Raw genomic sequence first — 26,424 nt, forward strand, 5'->3', positions numbered from 1 at the left:
TGCTGTGGACAGAGGGGCTCACGAGCATGGGAGAGGAGTGTCCAACTGTGTCCTCAAGGACTGCGCAGCCTGGTGGCTGGCTCTGACCCCCATACTGAAGCCGCTCGGGGAGGGCAGTGCTGGGGGCAGCTGTGGCTGGAGGACAGCAAGGTTTGAGCACAGGGAGCTTCTGAAGGGTGTGCGGGATATAGTTGAGTACCAAAGAGGAAAGGGCTATTTCCACATGGGGTAGAACAAGGTCCCTTCCTCAGGCAGGGCTGTATCTGGTGTATACAGGAAGGATGCACCATAAGGACAGAGGGAAGAGGAGCCAGCCTGACCAAGGATGGTGTTTACCTTCCAGAGGGGTCTCCCCACCCAGACTGCCAGGACCCCATTTCCAGGAGAACGGCCCAGATGTCTCAAGTGCAGGAACTCTTCCATGAGGCCGCCCAGCAGGTAGGCTTGCGTGGTGTGGGGGTCTGAGAGGGAACGAGGGGTCACCAGACAGGAAGCTGAATGGAAACATTACAGTACCCTATTTTAAAAGTAATTATCTCAGAAGTTTATTTTGGTATTCTGACTTAAGAAAATATTATGGCCAACTGTTAACCAGCTGTGTGTGGAAAATTTTTGGTATTTTTTGTAGTGGATTTTGAATCCTGGGCATCCCTCCCTGCCCCATGGAGGTTTTCCATGAAAACCTCCTCGAGTGAGGACTCGCATAATATAAACTCCTTTTCCTATTGAATCAAAGCAGTGTAAGAAGGTAAATTTATTTCTAAATAACTCATATATGCTGAAGCCAAGTGTGATGTAGGAGAGATGTTAGAGTTTGAAGCCGACGGCCAAGAAAGAATTCCTGAGACGTCTTTGGTGCAGAAAGGTGGTTTTATTAAAGCTGGGGGACAGGACCTGCGGGCAGAAAGAGCTGCACCAGGACCATGAGGAGTGGCCCGTTATATACTTTCAAGTTGGGACGGGGTTAGGGATAGTCTCTAAGGAATTTGGAAGCAAGGTTTCCAGGACCTTGAGGGGGCTAGCTATTATTGGGCAAGGAAAAGGTCATTTATTACCGTCTAATAAAACCTTAGTCATGAGACCCTTCAGATGTATATCCACCAGTAGGCCATATGCTTGGGGGCAGGGGAGGTGTTGATTGCCAACATGTATCTTGGGGGGTTTAGGAATAAAGGAAATTTCTAAAGGAATTTTTATATGTTAAAATAGACTTACAGGATTCTGCGGGGCGGGGGTGGGGTGGGGGGCAGCTAGAATCATCTTTTGCCCTTAGCAACGTATTAACATTGAGGCAGTTGAGTCCCTAGAGGAATGTCACTCTGCCTGTTTCAAGGACTTGTCAGTAGGCTGTAGGTAGTAACGAAATTTAATAATTTTTCTTCTGCCTTGGTTTTCCACATCAAAATGGATTTCTGGATTTCCTCATGGCTGCAGGTTCTTCTTTTTTCTTTCCTCCTTCCCCTGTTGACCATTAGATATAGTAAATATTCAACATAGCTATGGAGTTGAAGTGGCTCTCTGCAGAAATACAGTGAATCCCTTAAAAAGTAAAAAGCTGTGCTTTGGCATTTATCAGGAAACTACCTGCACCAGTCTTTGCTGTTGAAGGATCACTCAGCCTTGAAGTTTTCACTGTCCTTCGATTTCTCTCATACTTTGTAGAAAAGGGCAGGGAGGTTTCTGGCATAAAGGGAGGAACAAGCCTGCCGAGAGGGGAGAAAATCAACTCAAGGCCTCACACATTTGCCAGAGAGCAGACTCCAGAACCTGGGTGTCCTGAGCCAAAGGGCAGAGGCTGGTGAGGCAGATGGGGTTCTAAGTTGGTGGGGGAATCCAAACTGGCTGGTCACCCGCTCTTCAAGTTTACAGGTACATGGGAAAAATGCAGCATGGTGGCTGGCAGGTGGGCGACTACCCAGCACAAGGTACTGCCCCTCTTCTCCCAGGCAGGCCCTGGGCTGTAGCCCCTGCACCCTCGTACTCAGCTCCTTATACCCAGCCCTGGAAGTTTCCATGCTGCTGAGAAGTAAGGGACTGGAGACTTGGCATATCTCCTCAAAGATGTTTCAGAATGCCTGCCCAGAGTTGTTTGTTCTTAGTGTGGCCGAGGACCTGTAGAGAGACCTTGGTTAATCAGGGTTCTTCCCTTTTAGTGAGCTTGCCCATCTTCTTACCATACTTGCCATGTGTTTTCTTTGGATATGTAAGACTGTACCTGAGTGTTTACACACTTGACATGTTATTTGTGGACCACTTCTGGAATAGTGGCTGCTGTGATAGGGCATGAAAAAGATACCCAGATGGAAAACATGAGGCTCTTGTCCCCAGGGAGTCCAAAAAAAGAGATGAGTTAGACATTCTTGGTTCCCTCTGTGAGAGGGATCTGTGGAGGCTCAGCTGCAACCCTCTCTCACCTGTTAAAAACTTTCAGTGGCTCCCTGTGTCTACCACCTAGAGTTCAACTCCTTAGCGTAGGCTCTGCGCAGGCTGATCCTGCAGGAGTTTCAAGCCTGCATCCTCTCTGTGCTCCACAGTCCAGACAGAGGCCACCACTGTCCGGGCGTTGTGCTTGTGTCTTTCCACCTCCCGTGGTCCTTGCTGATACTTCTCACTCAACTGATTGGTCACTGGAACCCTCCAAGTACCGAAGGCAGTGCCTGGCATTTAAGTGGATGATGACTGTTAGTTGACTAACCAAATCCACAAGCAATAGGTAGCCAAATGCAAGTTCAGTTACCATAAGAGAGGCTTGCTTTTAAAACTGTGGTGGATGCAAGGCCTCTGTATCACCTCTCTCTCCAAACACTGAGGGGCTGGACAGTGTTCAGTGTGAAGGCCTTTGGTGTTCACTACCTACACACATTTGAAATCTATCCCTTTCCTCTGTCACCCTGCATTCTCTTGTCCAGGGCACCATTGCTGGATTGGGTGATTCATACCCTCCTAACTTCTTTTTTTTTTTTTTAATTTAATTTTTTAAAAGATTTTATTTATTTATTTGAGAGAGAGAGAGAAAGCACGGGCAGGGGGAGGAGCAGGGGGAGGGGGAATGGGGGAAGGGGACAAGCAGACTCCCAGCTGAGCAGGGAGCCAGATGAGGGGCTCAATCCCAGGACCCTGAGGTCATGACCTCAAGTCAGACGCTTAACTGACTGAGCCACCCAGGTGCCCCCACCCTCCTGACTTCTTTCTCCACATAGCTACTTAAATGATCCTTTACTAAAGCGTGAATCTGTGCATTCGACTCCTTTGCTTAAAGCCTTTCCATGGCTTCTCACTGCCTTCAGAATTCAGCTCAAACTCCTTATCTTGGCCCCCAAGGCCTCCTGTGATCTGACTCAGCTCCCCCTGCTCGAGCTGCATGCTCTTCCCCGCCACACTTAACTGTGTGCCATGGAAACGAGCTGTTTCTCTCCTATCTCCCTGAAGGCTGTGAACTCCTTATCCATTGTCGTGTCCTCAATACCTGCCATTAGTGCTCAGCATCTAGAAGGTGCTCAGTTAGTGCTGGTTTTATTTAACGGAGCTCAGTGGGCTGCCATTTGCATTATGTGCTGAAGTATCAGTGGAAACAGAGCATATACTTGGTGAACCTAGGAAACATGTCCCAGGCTGAGCGGAGTGCACTTACTACGTAATGAGCATTTAATGTTGCCTCACCTCACTTCATCTGCACAACTACATTCTGGAGGAAATAGGATGGTTTGGGTTGGACAGATGAAAAAAACAGAGCCAAGCCAGGTGTGCTTGTTGCCAAGGCCCCAGCTTTAATCCTTTCTGCTCTTTGCTTCCGGCCCCGGTGGTAAGAGCAGGGCCACCCAGATAGTAAATCAGAGGCCTGTGTGGAGAACAGATAGCAGGTTGGGTAACTAACATGTGTGAAGCTGACCTCTGGGAGTGGCTGGCCCTCCAGAAGTTTCCTACGAACCTTCTACCTTTACTCTAGCCTCAGGAGTCAGGAATTCTGCTAGGAGCTTTGGAGCTTGGAGTACACAGGAATAAGGCAGCCCCATGCCAAATCCTTCAGTTTAGATCTGCTCTTCTCTTGGTCACCGTGACCAGAAAGTAGCTCTCAAGAACTTTGGCTGGAGTAGGGATGCTTGTGAGTAAGGTGGAGAGGTGAATGGATGGGTTCTTGGTTCCGCTTTAATTGTCTCGAGACCAGAGGGAGTAGCTCTGTGTGTGTGTTGATCAGTACTAAGTGGGCCCAGCTGAGAAGAGGCTGTAGATCAGGTTAATAGTGTGGTGGTCAAGGGTACTGACTCTAACATTTTGTGACCTTGGACAAGTTATTTAACTTAGGTAAGCCTCTGTTTCCTCACCTTTAAGATGGCTGCAATAATAAAACATACCCTAGGGAGTTACAAAGATTAAAGGAGATAATTCGTGCTCACCCTCTCTCTCTCTAAATAAATAAAAATAAAATCTTAAAGAGATAATTCATGTAAATATTCAGTGTAGTGCTTGGTTCATAGTAAGAAGCCAGTAAATGTTGGCTAATAATAAAACTAAGGTAAGGAGTACGTATTTGTTCCATATTGTAGTAAAATAAAATAAGTAATCAGAAGGTTCAGTGGGGGAATGGATGCAGGACCTAAGTCAGACAAAGTCAGCCAAGACCTAGGTCCCAAATCCAGGGTGACCTAAGTCAGCCAAGACCTAAGTCCCAAATCCAGGATTATTCTAGTGGCTGAAGCCAGAATGTGGGACCTTGTCCAGGACAACCTGCTGGGTGGGTGTCCACTGAGGAGGACGGGACACTTTCTAGACCTAGATGGGTGCAGAGTGGCTTGAGAATGTGTGTGTGCACGCGCATGCGCGTGCCCCTGTGTGTGTGTGTGTGTGTGTGTGTGTGTGTGTGTGTGTGTGTGTGTGTGTGTGTTTGAGAACCTGATGAGACTCTGGCAGGAACAAGTCTTGTTTTGGGACCCTCTGTCCTCGGGCATTTCACTAACGTGAGGTGTGGTTTGGCAGTGGACTTGAACCTGAGAGGCTGGGTTCCAAAATCTGACTTTGCCACTGGATGTGCTGGGTCCTTGGGCAAGTTATTCAGGGATCCCTGTCTGCTTCCACAACTGTGAGCTGGGGAGGGAGCACCTGATTTTCAGGCTTTTATGCCATATGGGGAAGGATCTAGCCCGGAGCCTGTCACATGGCGGAGCCGTAAATACTGTGTGTGTTTAGTGGCTGGATGAGGCAGATTTCACACTGAAGCCCCGTAGAGCATACTGTTTGTGAAGCATGGGCCTGGGAAGCTAAGGTGCTGCTGGAGCCAGAGGGAGGGCGATGGAAGGCTAACAGCCTTACATCTCATGCTTGTCTCCGCCAGTCCTTGGACAGAGAGGACTGTGGTGGCGATATGGTGTGTTGGGAAGATTAAGTGGGCAGGAGAAAGCATGTAGCCTGCAGGGAGAGATGGCAAGTCGACATGCTGGGTGAGGTCTGATGTCCAGCAAGACCAAGTGCTTTTAGCATTGAGAATAGTGAGGAAATTCAGCTCAGCCTACCAGGTATTTACTGAGTGCATATGATTGTTGGGATCTCCAATAATATCTATTGCTGGAGATCTTAAAACTGAGATATCGGGGCGCCTGGGTGGCTCAGTCAACTGACTGAGCAGCTGCCTTCGGCTCAGGTCATGATCCCAGGGTCCTGGGATCGAGCCCCATGTCAGGCTCCCTACTCAGCGGGGAGCCTGCTTCTCCCTCTCCCTCTGCAACTCCCTCTGCTTGTACACTCTCTCTCTGTCAAATAAATAAATAAAATCTTTAAAAATAAAAAAAATAAAACCTAAAAAAAACAAACAAACAAACCTGAAATCTCATAATTACTCTGGAATAAAGAATGTCTCTAACTAATCTGAGGGTTCTTGTCTTCCTTCTCCCAGGGTTGGATGGTCTCCAGAGAAACCTAAAGGGAACCTGGGTTATGCAATGGGATGTAAACAAGTCACCCAAAGCTGCAGATTAGCTAGTATGAGTGACATTTATTCTTTCTTCCCCATCCAGCCTTCTTCCAGAAACTTAGCTCCTGCAGGAGTAAGTCCATGAGGACCCCTTTCTAGGAAATCTGGGTGCTAATGTCTGGCTGGCCTGAGCTAATCACGTGGAAAAGAGCCCGAAGCAGACCCAGGAAGTTGGTGCTCCAATAGAGCCGTGGCAGCTGGCCTGAGTGTGGGAGGAGGTGCTCCCAGGCTGGTTTCGGGGGGGGGGTGGTGCCACGGCTGACCTGAATGGGCCCCAGCATTGCCTGACTCCCTTGCCCCCCCTTTCCCTTCTCTGTCCTCTCATCCTTTGCTCTCTTTCTCAGTTCAGTGGCTTCCCTAGGTTAGCTTAGGATGGTAGGAGTAAAGAAGAGAGTCTGGTCAAGTGTGGGACACTGGTGAGCAGGGAGGTAGCACCAGCATGGGAGGCAGAAGGGCCCGGAGGAACCTGTGGCCCAGCCGCCTTGTTCAGCAGGTCTAGAAACAAGGCCAGAGGTGTTGAATGGCCTGTCCGAGGACACGTGTGAAGAGGGGCAGAGATAGGCTGGATCCACAAGTGCTGATGGTAGTACAGCTCTGGACTGAGCTTAATGTGTCCTGTCTTCTAGGTTATAATATTATTTTGAGCCCTGGCATCAGGCTTCATTGCCAAAGCTTTGCCCTTGTTTTCTGCGCCCCCATTAGCCAGTGTACAGTTAAGTACTGACTTTGCCATGCATTTGCCAGGCCTGGTTTGGAATCTTTAAAAGCCAATATGCAAAATGAGCCTTAGTGGCCACATGGGAGGTTATAGGGTATTGCTTTATTAGTATGTAGAGAAATGAATATAGCTGAGGAGAAAGGAAAAGGGAACTTCAGACAAAACCACCCTGGGGCGCCTGGGGAGCTCCGTCGGTTAAGCGTCTGCCTTGGGCTCAGGTCATGATGCCAGGGTCCTGGGATGGAGCCCCATGTCGTCAGGCTCCCTGCTTAGTGGGAAGTCTCCTTGTCCCTCTCCCCCGTCTGCCCCGACCCCCCACTTGTGTGCTCTCTTCCTCAAATAAATAATAAATAAAATCTTTTTTTTTAAGAAACAGTGGTTTATTTTTCTAATGAAATTACCAAGCTGCTGAATCTTAAGGCCTCAACAAATGTTGCATCTTATTATTTTCATTGAACAATAAGACCTCCTATTTTGATTATTCTCGGTAAATAGCAATTTTGTTTCTCCAGTTGTTTCCATTTGCCAAAGTTATGACAGACAGTTTAATATGGGGGCTACTGCTTTCAGGGGATTCTATCAGATGAATCCTCATTTCCATCACAACAGCTGCTGGCAATCTTTCATCAAAAGTCTATCCATTAGGACTTTTCTATCGTGGTTGGCCAAGAAGTCCTGCTTTGGCTGCCAGGGCTTCATTCTGCTGAATATGATATTCCTGAAATCTCATGGATATTCTTTGTGTCATTTTTAAATATTTCTGTAAGCAACGTTTGGAACAGGTGGTCTCTTCAGGTTTTACTTCTCTTGTTGTAAAGTCTTTAACGCAATCCAAAAAGCAGGTTTCTATAAGTTTATTGTAGGTTCCAAGAAATTCCTTAAACTGTTTTATCTGATCAGATTCTGGTATTTGTGCAGCCATATTCTATTGGTATGTTTATTAGTCACCTTTTCTGATGCATGAGTTTCCTTTTGTTCCGGAAAATTAGTTGTCCAACCTTTGCTTGAATGTTTCCAATGACTGATTTCTTACTTGAGCACAGGCTCTCGCATCCAACACCAGTGCGAGGCTGGGGGGCTGCGCTGCCAGTCAAGTCTAGGGGTGGAGGGTCTGGGTCCAATAATAGATAAAATCTTAAAAAAAAAAAAAAAAGACAAAACCACCCTGTTAGCACCTCCTTTTACAGATAAGGAAACTGAGGTCCGGAATGGTTGGATGGAAGAGAAGGGCTCACATCAGAGGTCCCTGGACCATGACCGTCCTTGCCCTCCCAGTTTTTCTAGAGTATGAAGCTTGTCCGATTTTAGAGATTGTCTTTCGTTAAAAGATACACATTACAAATACAAAATTAGGTATAATCTTTGGAAGGGACTCCATGCAAGTGAAGGGTCTTGAAGCTTCAGTTGGTAGCTTCACTGCCAAGCCACCAATGGTACCTGGACAGAACCAACTTTTGGAGATGGCAGAAGAAAAGAGGCTTATGGTCCTGGAATCTGGGAGAGAAGAAGGGACAGAGCTGAGTCTAAGGTTTTCATGTGGACACTGTCACCCTTCCTGCTCTCTCCTCTTTGTTGTTCTCCCTTTCCATTTTATAGCCCTGTTTGCAACTCCCAAAATGACAATTGAGCCAAAAATGCTGCCCATTTGTAAAAAGGGGAATGGAGACATTTTATGAATGAAGGTGCCCTAGAAACTGGAATGGAAGTGATTCTTCACTGAAATGAATTAAGTGGGATCCTGTCTCATTTGTATCCATCGGATCTTCATTTATGGAGAGGATTGCATGATGACACGAAGAGGTCAATGACATTGAAGAAAGTTGCTATCATTTCCCAGAAAAAGGGGGGTGGGGATCCCATGCCACACATGACCACAGGGAAAGCATCAAGTTATGGTCAGGAGGGAGAAGCAGGAGCAAGAGGGAAAGCCTGATCCACAGCTTTATGGGGCTTTCCGTGGGAAAAACAGGGCAAGGGAGTTTAGGATTGGCTCATTGGAATAGTTCTGGTGGGCTTTGGGCTATAGCTCTGTTCTCTAGTTGCCTAGTGCCTGGCCCTGGGACAGTTTAGACAAGGGAAACATTAGCTTGGTGTGTGAGGGTTAGATAAAAAGGGGTGATTTGGGGGACAGATTCAGAATTAGTTGGTTTACATATGAAAAGTATGCTCCTGGCCAGCCCTCTGCTATCTCTAAGAATTGTTAACCCTGGGGTGGGGGGGTGTCAGTCTTTCTTCAGCACACAAGATTTTTTAAGATGTTAAAATAGCGTAAGATATAGAAAAGAAAAATGATTAATACATTCTGCCTAGCTGTGAATGGATTGACTAGAAGACTTTAAAACTTCTTACTGCCTTAGGGTGCTTTTTATCCATGGCCAGACACAAAAAATACAGTCCTTGCCATCTTTTAATAAATAGATTGGGGCTTGCAAGGAGAATCCGCTGAAGCACTATTCTTGTAATTTGAGGAAGGTGCCACTAGGTGGTGCTTACACCCTGCTCTGGCCTGATTGAACGTCTTGACTTCCTATGGGGTGGGTATTTTTCCATTCATTTTAACCTTTCTCTGACCAAAATGTATCTCACCGGGATAACAATTTAAACACTAGATAGTTCTATATTCACAGAACAATATTAAATAATTGTAGTAAGATTTAAAGAAATACATATACCCAAGCATAATTCATTATCTTTTTGCTCTTCAATCATTATCAAGTATAAGTGAATCTGATTCTTAAATTTTTTTTTCTTTGTGAGTTTCAATACCTAATCAAAGGACTATGGTGATTGTAGTGATGGTGGTGTGCTTTAGAATAGTTTGGCAAAAGTCTTCAATAGGAAAAGCCATGTGTTTCCACTTCTCAGGAGAAAGGTCCTATTTACATTTCCTTTGTTTTTATTTTGTTGTGTGAATGTTTTCTTCTTCAAAGACATAAAGAAAGATAAAAGATAGTGGTGTAAAAAGCCCTGGTCTGTGTAAAACAAATCTGCTGTGTTCTTTTCCTAAACAGTCCCTGGGGGCAGTTGTAGGACTCAGGTGCTTTCTGATGAACTGGAAGGTGGTGGTGGCCTACCAGCCCTCACTAGTTACATTTGGTGCAGATGAGAAATTTGCTCTAACATGAATTCCAGTGTTTATAGAATTTAACTTAAAGCAGAAAGCCACAACTCAGTAACTTTCCCTGTTTATTTTAAGCAGTTATCAGTCAAGAGCAATACAAAGCAAAACCAAATTTTAATTTCTCTAAAAGATACACAGATTTTAAGAACAGACATTAATTTTACGAAAGGCTTCACTCTCTTTAAGTATCCCGTCCATCCAACACATTTAAACTGTGATCAAAACCACGGGCTTCTCCTGGCACTGCAAAAAATGAAGTTGAGTTAAAAACAGGATTCCTAACTCTAGGTCAGCACAAAAACCCATTCTATTTTCATTTATTTATTTTTTAAAAGATTTTATTTATTCATTTTAGACACAGAGATACAGAGAGAGAGAGCATGAACATGCGAGAAGCAGAGGGAGAGGGAGAAGCAGACTCCCTGCCGAGCCAGGAGCACAATGTAGGGCTTATCCCAGGACCCTGGGATCATGACCTGAGCCGAAGGCAGGCGTTTAGCCATCTGAGCCACCCAGGCGCCCCAGCCCATTCTACTTTAAAAATATTTCTAATAATTGTTAATTGTTTCTTTACATAAAAAATAAGTTAGTATTTTTATCACAGAGGTACTCCATGCAGTAAAAAACAATTCAAACAATTGAGAATGGTATAAAATTTAAAGCCTTCACCCACACTTTCCATAGATACTCACTGCTTATGATTTCTGGTTTTCATTTCCTTTAAGTCATATATTTGTACCTCAATTTCTTGACCAAGTTATCCATGTATTAGTCATTTACTTATTGCTTCCTGAGCTGAAAAAAAGAAGACATTGGCACATTTACTCTTCTAACCATTTCCCTCATTTCGTTTCTCATTTTTTGTTGGTTGGATTATTATTTTTACTTTGTTGAGGTTTATAAAATTTATATCTTTTTCTGTAATTATAATGAACATTTCCACATTTGTAATGGTTATAAAAATTTAAAACCTAGAAATAGCATTTATAACAGTGAGGTGTGTGTGTTTAACTGAATCACCAAGTGATGTTTTTGGACTCGTGGAGACGAAAACATCATATTAAGTTATTAAAGCTTTGCTGCTTGAGCAACAGGGTCTTCATTTCTTTCATGGTTCCTTTCTTTCTTCTGGCTCTTGTGTGGCTACAGCTGTTTCTTTCTTTCTTTTTCTTTTAAGATTTTATTTATTTGAGAGAGAGAGAGAGAGGAGAGAGTGCATGAGGGGGGATGCAGAAGGAGAGGGAGAAGCAGGCTCCCCGCTGAACAGGGAGCTTCAAGGAACTAATGCAGGGCTCATCCCAAGACCCTAAGATCATGACCTGAGCCGAAGGCAGCCGCTTAACCAACTGAACCCCCCAGGTGCCTCAACTATAGCTGTTTCTTATGTCGCATGTCCCCCTGTTTTGTGATTCTCATCTTTTGGGTGACAGTAATTTTTTTCACTTATGGACCGGTGGTAGTAAATTACTCTTGCCTTGTCTGACTGTAGAACTGTGGGAGGCCAAATTTTTGTCATGTATTCAAAAACAGTACTTCACAACAGATTGAATGCAAAAGTAGATAGGTGGATCCAGCTGTCTCCTATCAGACCACACATTAGCATGATCTGCAAAATGTATCACAAGGCCTCTTTTTATTAAATGTTTTTGTTTTGGACAGTAGTTATTTTTCCTGAGAACAGGGCATTTATTTGAACAGATAATGAGGTTATTACTGTGATATTTGAGTGATTAATATTTAAAAGTAGCTCCCTTTAAATTTCTGATATGGCAAATATTGATAGATATAACACACACAAACAAAAGCTCTTTGGGGTCCTCAATGATGAGAAACAAAGGCAAAAGAAAAAATTAAATTTCCTTGCTGCCTACAGCCTATTGATAAGTCCTTGAAACAGACAGAGTGACCTTCCTCTAGGAACTCAACTGCCTCGATGTTAATACTTTGCTGAGAGCAGAAGGCAGTCTTAGCTTAACATTATCCTGACCTCCGGGATCCTGTAAGTCTACTTTAACATATAACAATTCCTTTGGAAACTAACTTTATCTCTAGCCCCTCAAGATACATGTTAGCAGTCATCCTCCAAGCACACCGTGGCCCACTAATACACATCTGAAGGGTTTCATGACTAAGGTTTTACTAGACAGTGATAAATGACTTTTCCTTTTTTCTTTTTAAGATTTTATTTATTTGAGAGAGAGAGAGAGCACAAGCAAGGAGAGGGGGAGAGGGACAGGGAGAAGTAGACTCCCCGCTGAGCAGGGCGCCTGATGCCTGGCCCGATCCCAGGACCCTGGGATCATGACCTGAGCTGAAGGCAGATGCTTAACCCAATAAATGACTTTTCCTAACAATAGCTAACCCCATCAAGGTCCTGGGAACCTTACTTCTAAATTCCTTAGAGACTTAACACTACCCCTAACTCCCTCCCACCTTGAAAGTATATAATTGCCTCACACCCCAGTGCAGCTCTTTCTGCCCATGGGCTCTGTCCCTGTGCTCTCATAAAACCATTTTTTGCACTGAAGACATCTCAAGAATTCTTCCTTGACATTCACTCCAAACCCCAGCATTTCCATATCACTCAATAATTTTTAAGAATGTAAAGGGGCCTTGAGACCAGGAAGTTTGAGAACAGGTGCTCTAGGGATTAAGTGCACATTTCAAACTTTTCACAGTTTATTTAGCATTAATACTGTACCACGTCCATGTACGATGTAGAAACTGAGCAACCCCAGAGGCCCATTTACCATCCCGCTCTTTGGTGCTCTAAGTGCCCTATATGTTACTTCCACACACATGAAAAAGCCTTCAAGATAACATTTTGCCCAGTGGATGCCCTGCCCATGGCCACACCCTGGGTTAGCTAGCTGGCTCTGAACTTGGACATTCTCAGGTTCCTTAGAAGACCACTCTTCAATACGGACATTAGTACGATGTCGGACCTAGAGTTCAGAATCATGACTTTAAAGATACGAGCTGGGCTTGAAAAAAGCGTGGAAGTTTTTAGAGAAACCCTTTCTGGAGAAATAAAAGAACTAAAATCTAACCAAGTCGAAATCAAAAAGGCTATTGATGAGGTGCAATCAAAAATGGGGGCACTAACTGCTAGGATAAATGAGGCAGAAGAGAGAATCAGCGATATAGAAGACCAAATGATGGAAAATAAAGAGTCTGAGAAAAAGAGAGAGAAACAACTACAGGATCACGAGGGCAGAATTCGAGAGATAAGTGATACGATAAGACGAAACAACATTAGAATAATTGGGATCCCAGAAGAAGAAGAGAGAGAGAGGGGGGCAGAAGGTATATTGGAGCAAATAATAGCAGAGAACTTCCCTAATGTGAGGAAGGAAACAGGCATCAAAATCCAGGAGGCACAGAGAACCCCTCTCAAAATCAATAATAATAGGTCAACACCCCGACATCTAATAGTAAAACTTACGAGTCTCAGAGACAAAGAGAAAATCCTGAAAGCAGCTCGGGAGAAGAGATATGTAACCTACAATGGTAGAAACATTAGATTGGCAACAGACCTATCCACAGAGACCTGGCAGGCCAGAAAGGACTGGCAAGATATCTTCAGAGCACTAAATGAGAAAAATATGCAGCCAAGAATACTATATCCAGCTAGGCTGTCATTGAAAATAGAAGGAGAGATAAAAAGCTTCCAGAACAAACAAAAACTAAAGGAATTTGCAAACACGAAACCAGCCCTCCAAGAAATATTGAAAGGGGTCCTCTAAGCAAAGAGAGAGCCTAAAAGCAGCAAAGATCAGAAAGGAACACAGACAACATACAGTAACAGTCACCTTACAGGCAATACAATGGCACTAAATTCATACCTTTCAATAGTTACCCTGAATGTAAATGGGCTAAATGCCCCAATCAAAAGACACAGGCTATCAGATTGGATTAAAAAACAAGACCCATCAATATGCTGTCTGCAAGAGACTCATTTTAGACCCAAAGACACCCCCAGATTGAAAGTGAGGGGGTGGAAAACCATTTACCATGCTAATGGACACCAAAAGAAAGCTGGGGTGGCAATCCTTATATCAGACAAACTAGATTTTAAACCAAAGACTGTAATAAGAGATGAGGAAGGACACTATATCCTACTTAAAGGGTCTATCCAACAAGAAGATCTAACAATTGTAAATATCTATGCCCCGAACATGGGAGCAGCCAATTATATAAGGCAATTAATAACAAAAGCAAAGAAACACATTGACAACAATACAATAATAGTGGGGGACTTTAACACCCCCCTGACTGAAATGGACAGATCATCTAAGCAAAAGATCAACAAGGAAATAAAGACTTTAAATGACACACTGGACCAAATGGACTTCACAGACATATTCAGAACATTCCATCCCAAAGCAACGGAATACACATTCTTCTCTAGTGCCCATGGAACATTCTCCAGAATTGATCACATCCTAGGTCACAAATCAGGTCTCAGCCGGTACCAAAAGATTGGGATCATTCCCTGCATATTTTCAGACCACAATGCTTTGAAACTAGAACTCAGTCACAAGAGGAAAGTCGGAAAGAACTCAAATACATGGAGGCTAAAGAGCATCCTACTAAAGAATGCATGGGTCAACCAGGAAATTAAAGAAGAATTTAAAAAATTCATGGAAACGAATGAAAATGAAAACACAACTGTTCAAAATCTTTGGGATACAGCAAAGGCAGTCCTGAGAGGAAAGTATATAGCAATACAAGCCTTTCTCAAGAAACAAGAAAGGTCTCAAATACACAACCTAACCCTACACCTAAAGGAGCTGTAGAAAGAACAGCAAATAAAGCCTAATCCCAGCAGGAGAAGAGAAATAATAAAGATCAGAGCAGAAATCAATGAACTAGAAACCAAAAGAACAGTAGAACAGATCAACGAAACTAGGAGCTGGTTCTTTGAAAGAATTAACAAGATTGATAAACCCCTGGCCAGACTGATCAAAAAGAAAAGAGAAATGGGCGCCTGGGTGGCTCAGATGGTTAAGCGTCTGCCTTCGGCTCAGGTCATGATCCCAGGGTCCTGGGATCGAGTCCCGCATCGGGCTCCCTGCTCCTTGGGAGCCTGCTTCTCCCTCTGCCTCTCTCTCTCTCTCTGTCTCTCATGAATAAATTAAAAAAAAAATCTTAAAAAAAAAAGAGAAATGACCCAAATCAACAAAATCATGAATGAAAGAGGAGAGATCACAACCAACACCAAAGAAATACAAACAATTATAAGAACATATTATGAGCAACTCTATGCCAGCAAATTAGATAACCTGGAAGAAATGGGTGCATTCCTAGAGATGTATCAACTACCAAAATTGAACCAGGAAGAAATAGAAAACCTGAACAGACCTATAACCATTAAGGAAATTGAAGCAGTCATCAAAAATCTCCCAAGAAACAAAAGCCCAGGGCCAGATGGCTTCCCAGGGGAATTCTATCAGACATTTAAAGAAGAATTAATACCTATTCTCCTGAAACTGTTCCAAAAAATAGAAATGGAAGGAAAACTTCCAAACTCATTTTATGAGGCCAGCATTACCTCGATCCCCAAACCAGACAAAGACCCCATCAAAAAGGAGAATTACAGACCAATAGCCTTGATGAACATGGATACAAAAATTCTCACCAAAATACTAGCCAATAGGATCCAACAGTACATTAAAAGGATTATTCACCATGACCAAGTGGGATTTATCCCTGGGCTGCAAGGCTGGTTCAACCTCCGCAAATCAATCAACGTGATACAATACATTAACAAAAGAAAGAGCAAGAATCATATGATCCTCTCAATAGATGCAGAAAAAGCATTTGACAAAGTACAGCATCCTTTCTTGATCAAAACTCTTCAGAGTATAGGGATAGAGGGTACATACCTCCATATCATAAAAGCCATCTATGAAAAACCTACAGCGAATATCATTCTCAATAGGGAAAGGCTGAGAGCTTCTCCCCTAAGGTCAGGAACGCGGCAGGGATGTCCACTCTCACCACTGCTATTCAACATAGTATTAGAAGTCCTAGCCACAGCAATCAGACAACAAAAAGAAATCAAAGGCATCCAAATCGGCAAAGAGGAAGTCAAACTCTCACTCTTTGCAGATGATATGATACTGTATGTGGAAAACCCAAAAGACTCCACCCCAAAACTGCTAGAACTCATACAGGAATTCAGTCAAGTAGCAGGATATAAAACCAATGCACAGAAATCAGTGGCATTCCTATACACCAACAACAAGACAGAAGAGACACAAATCAAGGAGTCGATCCCATTTACAATTGCACCCAAAACCATAAGATACCTAGGAATAAATTTAACCAAGGAGGCAAAGGATCTGTACTCAGAAAACTATAAAATACTCATGAAAGAAATTGAAGAAGACACAAAGAAATGGAAAAACGTTCCATGCTCATGGATTGGGAGAACCAACATTGTGAAGATGTCAATGCTACCTAGAGCAATCTACACATTCAATGCAATCCCCATCAAAATACCATCCACTTTTTTCAAAGAAATGGAACAAATAATCCTAAAATTTGTGTGGAACCAGAAGAGACCCCGAATAGCCAGAGGAATATTGAAAAAGAAAAGCAAAGCTGGCGGCATCACAATTCCGGACTTCCAGCTCTATTACAAAGCTGTCATCATCAAGACAGTATGGTACTGGCACAAAAACAGACACATCGATCAATGGAACAGAATCGAGAGCCCAGAAATGGACCCTCAACTCTATGGTCAACCTATCTTTGACAAAGCAGGAAAGAATGTCCAATGGCAAAAAGACAGTCTCTTCAACAAATGGTGCTGGGAAAACTGGACAGCCACATGCAGAAGAATGAAACTGGACCATTTCCTTACACCACACACAAAAATAGACTCCAAATGGTTGAAAGACCTAAATGTGAGACAGGAGTCCATCAAAATCCTAAAGGAGAACACAGGTAGCAACCTCTTCGACCTCAGCCGCAGCAACTTCTTCCTAGAAACATCGCCAAAGGCACAGGAAGCCAGGGCAAAAATGAACTATTGGGATTTCATCAAGATAAAAAGCTTTTGCACAGCAAAAGAAACAGTCCACAAAACCAAAAGACAACCGACAGAATGGGAGAAAATATTTGCAAATGACATATCAGATAAAGGGCTAGTATCCAAAATCTATAAAGAACTTATCAAACTCAACACCCAAAGAACAAATAATCCAGTCAAGAAATGGGCAGAAGACATGAACAGACATTTTTCCAAAGAAGACATCCAAATGGCCAACAGGCACATGAAAAAGTGCTCAACATCGCTCGGCATCAGGGAAATCGAAATCAAAACCTCAATGAGATACCACCTCACACCCGTCAGAATGGCTAAAATTAACAAGTCAGGGAACGACAGATGTTGGCGGGGATGTGGAGAAAGGGGAACCCTCCTACGCTGTTGGTGGGAATGCAAGCTGGTGCAGCCACTCTGGAAAACAGTATGGAGGTTCCTCAAACAGTTGAAATTAGAGCTACCATTCGATCCAGCAATTGCACTACTGGGTATTTACCCCAAAGATACAAATGTAGGGACCCGAAGGGGTACGTGCACCCCAATGTTTATAGCAGCAATGTCCACAATAGCCAAACTGTGGAAAGAGCCAAGATGTCCATCGACAGATGAATGGATAAAGAAGAAGTGGTATATATACACAATGGAATATTATGCAGCCATCAAAAGGAATGAGATCTTGCCATTTGCAACGACGTGGATGGAACTGGAGGGTGTTATGCTTAGTGAAATAAGTCAATCAGAAAAAGACATGTATCATATGACCTCACTGATATGAGGAATTCTTAATCTCAGGAAACAAACTGAGTGTTACTAGTGGTTGGGGGTGGGAGGGATGGGGTGGCTGGGTGATAGACATTGGGGAGGGTGTGTGCTACGGTGAGCGCTGTGAATTGTGCAAGACTGTTGAATCACAGATCTGTACTTCTGAAACAAATAATGCAACATATTTTAAGAAAAAAGAAAAAGAAGAAGATAGCAGGAGGGGAAGAATGAAGGGGAGTAAGTCAGAGGGGGAGACGAAGCATGAGAGATGATGGACTCTGAAAAACAAACTGAGGGTTCTAGAGGGGAGGGGGTGGGGGGATGGGTTAGCCTGGTGATGGGTATTAAAGAGGGCACGTTCTGCGTGGAGCACTGGGTGTTATGCACAAACAATGAATCATGGAACACTACATCAAAAACTAATGATGTAATATATGGTGATTAACATAACAATAAAAAAATAAAAAATAAAAAATAAAAAAAAAGAAGACCACTCTTCTCTCGGCCGCCCTGCTTCTCCCTCCTTTGCTTTGTCTTCCCCACTCCAAGCCCATCTGTAGGAATTTCCTCAAATGTCTGATCTGCTGGTGGTACCTGTTCTTTTTTCCCTTCTAGTTATAAGTATAGTTTTATACTTAAAAAAAAAACCCACATGTTTTCTGTCATTTTATGGTAATTTAGAAGGCACAGAAGTGCTTTTTCTGCCATCTTAAAAGAGGTACCTAATGTTACTTTCTAAAGCACATTTCATTCATTCATTCAGCTAGCTCACATTTAGTAAAAGTTTTGTGTTGGGCACGAGAGTATACAAGCTATTTTTTTAAATAAGTGTCTGGGCTCCTTGCGTAAAATATAGCTTTTGTTGAACTTATTATTTATTTTTAAACTTTTGACATGTTGGTAAAATTTCACAATCATAGAAAGTTGCAATAGTACAAAGAATGCCCATATATTCTCTCTTTCTTTAAGGTTTTATTTATTTATTTGAGAGCGAGAGAATGAGAGCGAGTGCACAAGTGGGGGGGAGGGGCAGAAGCAGACCCCCCCCACTGAGCGTGGGGCCCCTATGCAGGGCGGGGCTCCATCCCAGGACCCTGAGATCATGACCTGAGCCAAAGTCAGATGCTTACCTGACTGAGCCACCCAGGTGCCCCAAGAATGCCCATATATTCTTGACTCAGATTGACCATTTGTTAACATTTTGTCCTTTGGCTTCAACATTAGTATGCTCTCTCCATATGTTTCTATTCCATTTGTGTATATATTTGTCTATATATTCTAATATATATTATATTCTGTATTTTTCCCCTAAGCCATCTGAAGGTGATTTGTACACATCATGTACCCCTATCCATGAATTCTTCAGTGTGTGTGTCCTAAGAATGAGAATTGTCCTTTACCTAACCATAGTATATTTATCGAGATCAGGAAATGTGACATTGGTGCATCCTATTATCTAGTCCTCGGTTCCACATTCCAGTTTTGCCAGTCATCCCCCTCACATCCTATAGCATTTCTCCCCAGGGCCCGGGGTCCAGTCCAGGATGACACATTGCACCTAATTGTCCTACTCTGTCCTGTCTCTACTCTTCTTTAATCTGCAACTATTACTTAGCCTTTCCTGGTCTTTCATGACATATTTTGAAGAACACAAGACAGTTATTTTGTAGAACATCCCTCAGTTTGGGACCCCTCACGATTAGATTTAGCTTTTGTATTTTTGGCAGGAAGACCCTAGAAGTGATAGTTGTGTTCTTCTCTAGAAGGTACAGGATTTCCGTTCATCCCATTATTGGTGATGCTAACTTTGGTTACTTATTTAAGGTGGTGTCTGTTACGTTAATCCATTCTAAAGTTACTGATTTTTCTCTTTGTAATTAATAAACAGTTCACTGGGGATACTTTGAGACTAGGGAAGTATCCTGTTCCTCATCGGTCTTTCACCCACTGGCATTAGTATCCGTGGTTGACGATTCTTGACAGAATCAGTTATGACCCTGATGGTTGCAAAATGGTGATTCTTCTGACACCATCACTCCTTCTACAGATGCTAGTTGGTGTTCTGTAAAGAAGGACTTTCCCTTCTTCCTCATATTTTAATTTATTCATTTATTTACGTCTGTATGGACTCAGATTCTTATTTTATTATGTAAATATTCTATTGCTATTACTATTTTGATGCTCCAGTCAGCCCAGAGTTGGCCAGTGGGGGCTCCTTTCAAACTGGCTCCTATGTCCTTTTGTCATATCCTCACCATTTTTTTTTTTTTAGCACTTTCTTGCTTTCTGGCACAAAATATTCCAGGCTCATTTTGTACTTTCTCTTCCCCAGCCCTGAATCAGCCATTTCTCCAAAGGAAGGGTCTTGATTCCTTAAAATGAGGAATGGTATTTAAAGACCAAGATCTAGGTGTGTTGATGGCTATTGGGGGTGTCACTGCTTATAGAGCCTTCAGGTGGACAGAGAGAAGGAATGTAAACACACACACGCACACACACACACACACGCACACACACACACACATCCAGTACCATATTTTTCTATCTATATTAAAAACCACAAATTGAAACTGATACTTCTCCTTCCAATCCATCACTCCAGGGGTCATTCTTCCCCTCATTCCTCTTTCTTTAGTTGTAATTCCTTTCTCCAAAAGTGGGAAACTTAACTCTCATATACCTTTACTTATTTGCTCAATCCTACAATTCACAGAAGGTAGATTTAGAATTGATAACTCCTACCCCTGTAAAAAGAAACCCAAACGAAACAAAAAAAAAGACCTTTCTACCTAGAATTGAATATTTGTAGTTATTTTTGTCTTTAGACTGAGAGCACACAGACAAAGAGCCACATTCAAAAGTTATTCTGGTTCAGTTCTTTTCCCACCTTCAGTGTGGTTATGTTATTCATTTGAAATACAGTTAGGCTAATTTGTTTCTCTTCGCAGTCTAATTTTTTCTCATCCCTGTTGATTTGATTTGACTTTGAGTATACAAAACATTAATGTGATTCCAAAAGTCAGAACTGCGCAGCACATAACAATTCTTAAACAAATATAATATTGGCTGATCTACTGATGCACCCAGAAGGATAAGCCTTTTGCAGTTGATTTTTTTAGCTGGTTTGCCTGTTACTGAGGAAGGGTGTTAGGGTCCACATTGCTCCTCATTATGTTAAAGTCAAGTAGCAGTGGCAGCCTGAGTCCTGCAAGAAAGGCTCTGTCCTTTTGCTAAGGAGTCTGGGAAGGGCAGGGAATGCTCTTGTTTAGGTGGCCATGGCATTGCCGCCGTGGGCTCCCGCCATTTGTGGGATGGTATCAGGTGCCCGAAAAAATTGTCTCCGGGTTCTGAGTCCTGTAGGCAGTAGTGGCTATACTGGAGAAGGATCCGCTGTGTGGTCCAAGGAGGCAGAACCATCGGCAATCAATGTTCGCACGGTGTCTGAGGCTCTTGCCCCTCCTGGGGCTCTGCAGGGGGTTGACCAGGTTGTGCCTTGGGAGATTCTCAGTGTTGCACAAGGATTATTGTGTACAGGCATGGAAAAACCACAGAGCAAGCACGCAGAAACTACTGGATGTAGACCTTGGCTTTTGAACTACCTCTGTGGCAAAGGAGACCCACATTGCCACGAAAGTCTCACGTTTCTAGCAACACTTAAATCAATATTGACCAGAGGTGCTGCCCAGATTCGAATCCAGGGAAATCAGACTTTGACCACACGGTCCTTCCCTCCTCTGTGGCAGGGCCATTTCCATTCCTCACGTCGGTCGGGGTGACAGAACCCTCCCTGGCTGCCCATGCTGGAAGGGGCTGGCTCTCCCAGGCCAGGGCTTGGGAGGGCAGCTTTCACGGCTGAGCTATAAAGCCAGGATTTCCCTGAAACATGATGACAAGTTAGGTGGGGAGGATAGAAAATGCATGGTCCAGAAGCCCTCTTTCCTTACTCTTCCTCCTGACTTCCCTGAGGGGACCTTCACCCACATTTAAAATTGTCTGTTATGCTTCCAGCTCACAAAAAGCTTTCACAATTATCATCTCATCTAAACTGCACAGAAACCCACGATGCAGGTACGTGGCTGTCTGCATCTTAGGCGGGCCCCGCACGTGGGCTCTGGCCCACAGAGCCCCCTGCCCAGCTCCTGCCCGCGGCCCGTTCAGAGCGAGGGGAGGGAGGCGGTACCCACTCGGCGCACCGCATCACCGTTCAGCGGCAGCCTGGCACACTCTCTGATGTGTGATTAATAAATAATTAGCTTTCAGAAAGCAGACTGTTGGCTCATGTGTGTATATTCCAGGCAGAAGCAGTCTCTGCGGATGTACTTTGTCTGCGGGGAAGGGACAGGCCTTATCTTGCTCTGACCCTCTCCTGACCTGGGGGGGCAGGGCAGAACCAGAGTTTCTCACCTGTTCCCCTGAAAATTGTGCATTCCCTTCCTTGGCACCAAGGTCCCACGGCAGGGCTTCTCAAACTAAGGGAATCCCCGGCATTTGAAATGGTTAAAACTGCAGTTCCGGGGTGGGGACCGTGGAGGCCCACCTGCTTGTTCCTTCCGCCCTCCCTGCACAGGCTGTCCTCCCACTTCGAGATCACGGTCCTCTTGCCCTCTACCCGCAGGGTCTTTCAAACCAGGACTGACCACGTAGCATCCTATGGGGTTGTCTCGTTTTGCCAACTGAGTGGAGGTACCAGCAACAATCTGAAGCTTTGTGCCTTACCCAGACCGTGGTCAACTTCACTTCTGCTTCTACCAAAACCAAAATGAAAGTGGGGTGGGCAAGACCCATTGAGAAAAGGTGGAGGCTGGGCATTCCTTGCATCCTCAAAGTCAGGAAAGAGGCTGAAAGTCTCAGAAGACCCTCACAAATGACTGTCACTTGGAAATTTTAATGCTTCAGTTCTAAAAAAAAAAAAAAAAGTGATTCCAAATGGAATTGTTGAGAAATCTAAGATCTAACTTATTGGAAGTTAGTTAGCAAACTGCCCCATCCTAAGCTGGGTCTAGAGTAAGTTCTGTGTCCAGAGCATTTCTGAGATGCATGAGTTTCTGTCTGCCTCACTCTGAGGATGAGAACTCTGGCATCTGACACACCACAGATGTTCATCTGGACTTTGGCAACACCTTACAGCCTTCCACAGGGGCCCAGCTGGCTTCTACAAACAACGTAACCTTTCCTTTATAGGAAAGGCCTTTAGCTATCTAACTGTTAAGTGACATCTGGGAACTCTTAGCTTTTTTCTCTGGCACAGAGTTGTTGGGGCCACCCGTGTGGATCTCCACAGCATCTCAGGCAAATTGGAGATGAAAGACAAGACTTGGTCCCTGACATGGCAGCAGGACCTCCCTGCAAATGGTCCCAGAGAAAATGACAAATTTCTCCAAATCATCCGTTTCTCCAGTCTGGTAGACAGCCTTATGTCCCGTGTGAGCGTGGCACTGAGTCTGGGGAAACCTCAGAGGCCCCCCTGTCGGTGTTGTGCATTGCAGCACCCCACTTGCTTCTGTGGAATAGCTCAGAGGCTGAATAATAAGAGTACTTTTTTGGATTAAAAAAAAAAAAAAAGCTAGCTCAGAGCTGGTCCAGTTGTCACCTGCCATAACCCCAACTCTTCTGCCTCCTCCTTACCCCAGTGATAGAAATGACCGAGTAGAGGGCAGAGGGGGAGTCTGTGCATCATGACCTTTGTGGTAGGGCATATCTGAGATGGGAGGGAGTTGCGTGTGAGCTTCCGGAGTGTGGGGGAGAAGCTGACCTTCTGTTCTCCTGTTCAATGTCGGCTTGGGCTGCCAGCCCGTGGCGCTGCCCTCAGCCTATCTGAGCAGAAGCAAAGGGGAATGGGAAAAGCTGGCAGGACAGAGAGACAGCAGGGTTGTGGAGTAGTCAGTTGTGACATTGTGATTTATAAGAAGAAATATGTATTTGGCTTTTCTCCTCATTCCTGGCATAGGGCTCCTAAAACCCTTGGCATTTCCTAAGAGATAAGAGTGATAAGGGTATCTAGATATCCATAACAATCTCCTTTCAACCACAACTGGGTTTATGTCAATAAGGTGACTTTTGGAAAGCACCTAAGGATGGGGTCTGGTTGCCAAGGAACCGACCATGATTAGGGGTTGGAACTTTCAGGGGAGATGTGGGGACTGGAGATGGAGTCAATTGCTAACATCTAATGATTTCATCAATCATGCCTATGTAATGAAGCCTCCTTAGAACTCCCAAAGAATGAGGTTTGAAGAGCTTCCAGGCTGGTGGACACGTGGAGATTTGGAGAGGGTGACAGGCCTGGAGAGAGCATGGAAGCAACATGCTTTCCCCCCGTGGGTGTCTCTCCCACTGGCTGTTCCTGGGTTATAGCCTTTTGTAACATAGTGGTAATCTAGGAAGTCAAGTGTCTCTCTGAATTCTGAGAGACGTTCTAGCTAATTAATGGAGGCCAAGGAGGGTGTCATGGGAACCTCTGATTTACAGCCAGTTCCTCAGAAGCACAGGTGACACCCTGGCCTGGTAACCAGCATCTGGGGAGTTTGGGGTGAGCAGCGATGGGGGATCTGACACTGTTTCCAGATAGATCATATCAGAACTGAGTTGGAGTAGAGGACACCAGGGGTGCGGGTGAATAGCTTGGTATGGGGGGAACGCCACACATCAGGACTGGTTTCAGAATTGTACCAGCTGTGGGCCAAGCAGTCACTCGCAAGGTGGCTGGTTTGAGTTGTCTAGCCAGTAGTCTCTGGGAAAGTCTGTCGTGGGGCAGTAGCAGAGGCTGGGATGAAGGAGAGGCACCCCTTCAGTAGAGCAGCCTCAGGATGTGGTGGAGGGAGAGGCGTGAAGGATGGACACCAGTGCTGCTCCTATGTGGATGCCCGGGGACAGCACGTCAGTGCAGGGGGCCTGGGAAACAGCCCTTGGCGTCTCTATGTTACCTACTTAACAGTTCCTTCCACAATTCCCTGTCTCATCCACTTTCCCTTTTTCTGTGCTTTTCTTTCTTCTTCCTTGTCTCTCTCTCTCTCCCTGGGCTTTTGCTGGTATCTCTCTAAGAACATCAGGGTTGCAACCTTGGGGTCAAACGCAGACTCTTCCTACTGGTCTCTGACAAGCAAGCGGGCTCTGGGAAGACTGAGTTACATTCTTTTGTCACTTGGTTAAAAAAAAAAAAAAAAAAGGTAGGCACATTCTCCTAAGCATCCTGAGAAGCTGTCATGGTCTGGCCACCAAACTCATTTTAAACCATTTATACTTTCCTTCTCAGGGTGCCGAGTCTCCTAACATTTCTGCCTTATTTGGGAACCCCCTTTCCGGCTGATTTAGTTCAGTGGGATCCCGGGAGTAAAAGCTTCTCAGAGGCTGTTAGGTAAACAAACACGGACACGAAGCAGCCTTCAGGGTGGACAGGCGAAGTTGGCATGGAAGACGAATACAGTTTCTAACTTCACGGTGGGAGACCCATGGGGAAGGCAGATGCCTGCGTCATGAAGCAAAGTTCAGGGTGTTAGAAATGGGAACCTAAAGAACTGACTTTTAGGAAAGAAAAGGGCAAATCACCGGAGGTGCAGGGCTAAGTACGGATGTTGTCGTCTGGCGTGGGGGATTCACACCCGTCTGTGGACTCCCGGCAGTCCTGGCTCTCCTCCCAGCGTCCTCCCTCCACTCCACACAGGGGTCCTCCCCCTGTCTGCCTCCCGGGGGTGTTGTGAGAATCAAAGGGGAAGGTGGGTGTGGAAGGTGAAAGCACTCTCTAAATCGCTAAGTTGCTGAGAGCTGCCATTGTCACTGCTGTTTCTAATAAAGAACAGACCTAAAACAGGCCATGGTGGGAAACTGAACCCAAGTAGAGATGGGAAGTTGGGCCATGCCCTGAATTTGGAGATTAGGGTTCACCCGACAGGTCCCATGGTACCATTTGTTCAAGGATGAGCATAGGTCAGCAGAGTCTTTGCTCTGAGCCACGATCACTGTTCTCACATTTGTTGACTTTCAGGAGATCCCTCGTCTGTGGCTTGTGAAAGAAGGATGGGCAGGAATACACACAGATCAAAGGAGCTCCGGCTGGCCTAGGGGACGGGCAGGGGATGCCAAGGGGTCTGAAGTCTTAACTGATGGCCCGGATGATTTTTTGAGGCCCTTTCTTGATCTGTGAGTGCATGGTACAAGGAGAGCGGAGGGGACGGGCTCCTCTCGTTTGGTTTTGACCCAGGCCAGTGGGCCTGAGCCTTTGGTGCTAGATCACGGGTGCCTCCATTGTTCTCAGCCATTCAGGAGCCAGGCCCCAGTGATTCTTTCCCAGACTCTTGATTCTTCTGCCTTCTCACTGTGTTTAGAGATTACCCACATGCTCGGTTAGACTCCCTACGCACACAGCTTCAGAGTTGGGGCCCCCCCCGCCCCTGCAAGGTGAGAGTCCTTCATCCCTGCTGTGGTGTGAGGTACTGGAGGATTCCTGACGTGTGTGTGTGCGCCACCAGCTCTGCACAAGAGCGGTTCCCAGCGCCAGCTGCTACTAGTTGTCTTTAAGCCATTTTAGTATTTCCGCAAGCTTTAGTTTCTTCAGTAGAGTTCCCATTCGAGGGTTTTGTTAAAGCGCCTCTGTTATTTCTGAACTGGAAAAATAAAGAAGGCATGTGTTTAACCATTTATAAACCTCTGATTCTAAACAACTGCCCAATGATGGCTTAGAATCCTGGGGGTGGGCTGGAGGGGGCTCAGGGGTCCCTGGGACAGCAGGGTCCAGTCAGGAAAGTGGCAACTGCGCCAGGTGTTTTAAACAGAGGGGTTTCAATAGCAGAATTCATCATGGCGGTGTT

The 26,424-nt window shown here is 44.7% G+C and overlaps 2 protein-coding genes across 3 annotated transcripts in view; one reads left to right on the top strand and one right to left on the bottom strand.

Moving 5' to 3' along the window:
• SLC12A8 (solute carrier family 12 member 8) overlaps nt 1-26,424 on the top strand; it is a 149,792-nt gene that overhangs the window by 952 nt on the left and 122,416 nt on the right. The window contains exon 2 of the mRNA XM_027585025.2: nt 344-438. Coding sequence (XP_027440826.1) covers nt 397-438 — 42 coding nt within the window. The 5' untranslated portion in view covers nt 344-396. The remainder of the gene's footprint in view (nt 1-343; nt 439-26,424) is intronic.
• Nucleotides 7,336-7,708, bottom strand: LOC113917302 (mitochondrial import inner membrane translocase subunit Tim9-like). 2 transcript variants are annotated; one of them, XM_027585026.1, is made up of 2 exons: nt 7,473-7,708; nt 7,336-7,388 (listed from the first exon to the last, which is right to left on the bottom strand). In XM_027585026.1, exons 1-2 carry the CDS (start codon nt 7,603-7,605, stop codon nt 7,336-7,338), a joined length of 186 nt encoding a protein of 61 aa, XP_027440827.1. In that variant the 5' UTR covers nt 7,606-7,708. The 2 variants fall into 2 exon arrangements, with proteins under 2 accessions (XP_027440827.1, XP_027440828.1); XM_027585027.1 differs by having other exon boundaries at nt 7,336-7,376; nt 7,464-7,708.

Source organism: Zalophus californianus, chromosome 1 (genome assembly GCF_009762305.2).
Source record: "Zalophus californianus isolate mZalCal1 chromosome 1, mZalCal1.pri.v2, whole genome shotgun sequence".
Lineage (NCBI taxonomy): Eukaryota > Metazoa > Chordata > Mammalia > Carnivora > Otariidae > Zalophus > Zalophus californianus.